This window comes from Alligator sinensis, unplaced genomic scaffold (genome assembly GCF_000455745.1).
Source record: "Alligator sinensis unplaced genomic scaffold, ASM45574v1 scaffold766_1, whole genome shotgun sequence".
Taxonomy (NCBI): Eukaryota; Metazoa; Chordata; order Crocodylia; family Alligatoridae; genus Alligator; species Alligator sinensis.
Window position 1 is genome coordinate 622,696 of NW_005842390.1, and position 6,000 is coordinate 628,695.

A 6,000-nucleotide genomic window follows, 5' to 3' on the forward strand; every position below is an offset into this window, starting at 1 on the left:
TGTACAAGCACCCTGTTATGCCTCTCTTCCTTCCCCAAGGTAGGCAGGCTCAGGCTGCCCTTCTTTATAGGCCTGAAGCAGGGCAGAAACCCAAGGGTCTTAGCCCAGACTCTGATCCCAACCTTGCAGGGAGTTTGGGTGGACAAATGAAGTGCTCCTGAGTTCCCATTCACCCTGAATGCAGGGCTCAGGGCAGCCTCAGCTTTGCGCCCCACGAGTGCCGCCTGGTGGCAAGTTGTGCATCATGGCGTGGCAGTCTCTGAAGCAGGGTGAAACAGCAGCTGTGCACCCAGGGCTCAGGGACTCGCTGGGCTGAGATCCAGGAGCTGAAGTGGTGGCAGCCCACAACCACAATGTGGGTGGGAGGGAGTGGGGAGTGCTATTCTGCAGACTGGGAGCCCTGGTCCTCCCTGCCCTCACCCCCATCAGACGTGTACCAACACCCTGGAGAACAGGGGCTCAGGCTGCCTGTGCGTCATTACCGTGCAGCACCTTGAAAGAGAGGCAAGAGCTGCGATCCGGAGAATGACCTGCTTCTTCCTTCAGGGTGAGCTGAGGATGCAGAGCACTGGTGCTGCTGCATGAGCTCCAGGCAGGCCCTCTCCTCCCACAGCATCCTCCAGTCTATCACCGCTAACATGAGGGTGCCATTTCTCCCTCCTAGTCCCACTGATGCCGCTCCACCCACTGGTAACCAATGGTGGCAGCACCTCGGCTCTGGCTGTGAGCTGGGAAGCTCCTGCTGGGCAGAGAGATGGATACCTGGTGAACATGTCCAAGGAGGGCTCCTCGGCTGCAGGGAAATGTGTGGCTGCAGGGAAGAACAGCACCAGTGTCACTGTGGTGGGGCTAGCACCAGGATCTTGCTACCACGTTGAACTCTGGGCAGTGGCCGGAGCCTACAGCTCTGACCTCCAGAACATCACTGGCTGCACAGGTGAGTTCTCTGGCTGTGGTCTCCCAGGTCTCCAAGGCCAAGCAGGGTCAATTGGGATTTGATGGGAGAACTGTCTGGAGCACCATAATGGCAAGAGAGAGGGGAGGTGCAGGTGATGTGCCAGCACCATCCTGCCACAAGTGCCATGTTTCAGAGGAGACCTGAAATTACCAAAGACCCTGGCACCTCACATGTAGAGAGCTGGGATCCTGGTCTGACTTCCATGGGACAGTGGCTTTCTGCTTCCTGCAATCAACCTGCACCTTCAGTTGGACACAGGCCCCTTCTTCACTTCCTGACCTGTTGCTGTTGGGCTTTACAGGGGTAGCAACCCTGCCTCAGCAGCAGCTCCATGTGCTCCAGGCCAGCAGTAGGACTTTCCTTTCCCTTGCTGTTCCCCTTGCTCTGACTCCTCTCACCTCTGCCTTTCTCCTGCAGTTCCTGCTGCTCCGATGAACGTGAGCCTCACCAATGCAGGCAGCTCCTCAGTGCTGCATGCTGCCTGGGCTGAGCCTCCTGGGGGCCGGGACTACTACAGGGTTATTCTATACAGCCTGGCATCCCAGACCACAGAGCAAACTCAGTCTTTGGGGCCTGGTGCTGAGAACATCACCTGGACACACTTGGCTGCGGGAAGCAAGTTCGCCGTGCAGGTCACTGCTGTCAAAGGCCCATATGAATCCTCCTCTCCTAACATCACCCAATGGACCTGTGAGTACAAGGAGCATGGAAAGAGTCCCCAGTGATAACCCATCACCCCTGTTGCCCTCTACCCTGGGGAACAGCCCCAACCTGTCCCTGTTCCCTTCTGACCTCCAGAGACTGGCTCCTTTGCCTACCTTTGCCCAGCACCTCCGGCATTCTAGGCCCCTGCCTCTGCTATCCTGGGAGCCAACTCCATCCCATGCTGATTTCTTCTACCCAGGTTCAGAGGCCTCTGGCAAGCTATCTCCTGCCCCTGCTTCAGGCCACAGGATTGCTGGCCTCAGTCCTGCATGCACCAGTGTCCTCTTAGAGCTGTCCCATGCCCAGCACCAGCCCTCTCTAGTGCCCTTGCTGCTTGCTGTTCTCAGGCAAACACCCATGTGATGCAGCAGAGGGGCTGGCAAGGAGCTGGCCAGATGCTCTGGTTGCCTGTTAAACTATGGCAGAAACCTGATCTTCTACCAGCCAGGATTGAATGCGTTTCCCCTTTTGTCCTTGTTTTCTAGACCCCCTGGCCCCTGCTAACCTCACCCTGGCCAGCCCCTCTGCTTTCACCCTGCAGGCCTCCTGGACAGGGGCAGAGCAGGGAGGTGAGGGCTACTCCGTGGAGCTGTATGAGACCTCCTCTGGCAGCCTTGTCAGCCGGGTCTCACTTGGCTGGGGTGCAAGGAACCACACCTTCTGGAGCCTGAGCCCAGGCACCTGTTACAGCATGAGAGTGAGCGCTGCAGCGGGGCCCTATCATGCCATTGCCCCCAACCTCACCCACTGGACACGTGAGTACCACCCTCTGCTGCAGCTGCCCGTCCTGGTGGCAAGGGCCCCCTTTGGCTTGGCTTAGGGAGACCCATCTTGCAGAGCCGTGTCCCACTAGGCATCTATGTCCCTCCATGGACAAGCATCCTAGGAACCATCCTGTCTGCCAGGCCTACCCTGTCTGTCCACCTGTATTCAGGACACAAGGGATGCCAGTCCTGCTGGGAGCATTTCTGAGTGCAGGATGGGGCACTCTACCCCCCACAGGGAGCCAGACATGGTAATCCCTCTCCCAAGCCAGCAGTCAGGCCGTTCTGATCCCAGCCAGCTGGATTCCCCTCCCACATCTTTCATTCACACACCCCTAGATCCAGCTCAGTCCCTGCTAAACCACATGGCGTGGTCATATCTCTCACACCTTGGGCACCTCCAAGAGTAGCCACTGAAGAGGGGAGCCAGGGGGATGGCCTGTCTGGTGGATGGAGAGCGTAGGAAGGAGTGGGATGGATGACAGAGTCCCAGCAGGGGAGCTGGCTGCAAGCACAGTGCCAGGGAGTGCCATGACTTTCAGCATCGTCTGGTACTGCCGTCCCTCTGCTGCACCAACACAGCTGGTGCTGCTGGGCCTGCTGCCCACAACCCAAGGCAGCTGTGCCCAGGCCTTTCCCAGCACCTGTGCTCTGGCCAGGTTGCAGAGTGTTTCATAGCTGGAGGTGTTGCATCCTGAAGTGCTGGCTTCCCTCCTTAGGTCCTCTGGCCCCACCAGCTGTGCACCTGGTGAATGAGGGGCACCCTGACAGGCTGAGTGCATCATGGGGAGCAGTGGCAGGGAGCCAAAACAGCTACACGCTAATCCTGTGCCACACGGGATCAGGCACCATGGTTGCAAGGACCTCTCTTGGGAAAGATGCCCACAACTTCACCTTTGAAGATCTGGCCCCAGGACATGAGTACTTGCTGGAGGTTGTCTCCACAGCTGGACCCTATTGGGCATCAGCTGCCAACGTCAGCAATTGGACCTGTGAGTGCTGCAATTAGATTTCCCTTTTGGGATGTGCAAAGAGGAGGCTGCAGGAGAAGGGAGATGGAAGACCCTGGCAGTGGTGGATGGTGACTGGCACTTGCAGGAGCTCAGACACTGCTGATGGGGGAGGACAACAGGTTACACCCCTCCCACTGGCATGTTCATAGAAAAAGGTAGCCATGCACAGCCACACAGATGTACATGACGTAGACATGCTTCTACCACACACACAGGGCTCCAAAGCAATGTCCTTTCACATAAGTACATACATGTGGACAGGGGTTTAGACAGAGTATTCATGCACTTCATCACAGTGACATGTGCATCCTGACATCAGCATATGCACACCCCCACAGGGACACATACAGACATGCCAGTTCACATCTATGCAAAGGACAGAGTTAATGTGCATGGTTGTGAATGGGATCCTGGAACTTCCCACCTAAAGAAGCAGGGGGAGGGAAGCAGCCATTGGTTCAGGATCCTTCTGGTTGGGATCTGGTGACCTTGGGGCTGGCCCATCTGCAACACACTCAGTAGCCTGGGGCACATTTGGAGCTGGCCTCGCTGACCCCAGCTTGCCATGCAGCCTCTAGGAGGGGCACAGATGAGTGCATAGGAGCAGAAGGATTTAGGAGCACTTGCACTTCAGATCCATCTCAGCAGCTCCCCAACGAAAACCAGCATGTGGATGGAGTCCCAGGAGTGGACTTAGGAGTAGAGGTGGATGTCATTTTCTTGGACTTTAGCAAGGCCTTCAATACGGTATCTCATCCTATTCTCATAAATAAATTAAGAGGCTGTGATATAGATGTTTACATGGTCTGGTGGGTGGCAAATTGACTTAGTGGTCACACCCAGAGAGTGGTAGTAGAGGGGTCGGTATCAACCTGGAAGGATGTGGGTAGTGGGGTCCTGCAGGGTTCGGTCCTTGGAGCTGTGCTCCTCAATATCTTCATCAGTGATTTGGATGTGGGTGTGAAGTGTACTCTGTCCAAATTTGTGGACGATACTAAATTGTGGGGTGAAGTGCACACTCTGGAGGGTAGGGAACGATTGCAGGCAGACCTGGACAGGTTAGAAAAGTGGGCAGTACAAAATAGGACGCAGTACAACAAGGACAAGTGCAGAGTGCTGCGCCTAGGGTGCAAACATATCCAGCACACCTACTGGCTGGGAAGTGACCCTCTCAGCAGCACAGAAGCGGAAAGGGATCTCAGAGTCATAGTGGACTCCAAGGTGAACATGAGTCGTCAATGTGACGAAATCATCAGCAAAGCTAACTACTTTATCATGCATCAGCAGATGCATGACGAATAGAGCCAAGGAGGTGATACTTCCCCTCTATGCAGCATTGGTCAGGCCACAGTTGGAGTACTGCGTCCAGTTTTGGGTGCCGTACTTCAAGAAGGATGTTGATAGACTCAAGAGGGTCCAGAGGAGGGCCACTCGTATGGTTAGGGGCTTATAGGACCAGCCCTCTGAGGGGAGACTGAGGGACCTGGACCTCTTCAGCCTCCGCAAGAGAAGGCTGGGAGATGATCTTGTGGCCGCCTACAAATTCATTAGGGGGATGCAGCAAGGGATCAGAGATGCTGTGTTCACCAGGGCACCTCTTGGGGTAACAAGGAACAATGGTCACAAACTGACAGAGCAGATTTAGGCTAGATATCAAGAAAAACTTCACAGTAAGGGTGGCCAAAATTTGGAATGAGCTTCCAAGGGAGGTGGTGCTCTCCCCTACCTTGGGGGTCTTTAAGAGAAGGCTGGATAGCCCAGGCAAGGGGTCGGACTGAATGATGTGTTGAGGTCCCTTCCGACCCTAACATCTATGAAACTATGAATGGGGGAAACACATGCATCAGGGGAAGGGACTCTGAAGTGGCATAAGGGGCTGGCAGCAGTGCATGAGGGTGGGCCAGGAGGGAGAAGCAATGTATGATGGGAAGGAGTGGGGAGGGTGTCAGGATGAGTGTGACAGGGTAACTGTGAGCCTATCTGCCTGGACAGCCAAAGCACTGACATGCAGCACCCCGGGCAGGCTGACATTGCCTCCACTCTTTAATGTGCCATCTTCTGATCCCTCAGGCCCTCTGGCCCCGCTGGCCCTGCACCTAGTGAACGAGGGGCACCCCGACAGGCTGAGTACATCCTGGGAAGCTGCAGCAGGGAGCCGAGACAGCTACATGCTAACCCTGTACCATGCAGGATCAGGCACTGTGGTGGCAAGTGTCTCCCTTGGGAAAGACGCCCACAACTACACCTTTGTGGGCCTGGCCCCAGGACACAGGTACATCCTGGAAGCAGTCTCCAAGGCTGGGCCCTGCTTGACGCCCGCGAGGAACATCAGTGACTGGACATGTGAGTAGCGCAAAGCATCCATGAGGTCACAGCCCAAGGAGCCAGTTAAAGCAGGCTGACCGTTCCTCACTCCAACCCCAGTGGCTCACTCGGGTATTGATCCCCCAGGAAGGGGCTGAGCTCCCGTGTCAGCAGAATTGATGTGCTTTGTCTTTGGCAGGCTGGAGGGTGCAGGGAAGGGAGGTGAACCTATAAGTACTGGCCGAGCATTCAGAAG

At 55.9% G+C, this 6,000-nt stretch overlaps 1 protein-coding gene across 1 annotated transcript in view; it reads left to right on the top strand.

Annotated features, from left to right (window-relative positions):
• The window catches only part of LOC102370413 (receptor-type tyrosine-protein phosphatase V-like), a 72,376-nt gene that overhangs the window by 35,483 nt on the left and 30,893 nt on the right, over positions 1–6,000 (top strand). The window contains 5 exon segments of the mRNA XM_014522728.2: positions 665–937; positions 1,376–1,648; positions 2,149–2,418; positions 3,147–3,419; positions 5,511–5,783. Coding sequence (XP_014378214.2) covers positions 665–937; positions 1,376–1,648; positions 2,149–2,418; positions 3,147–3,419; positions 5,511–5,783 — 1,362 coding nt within the window.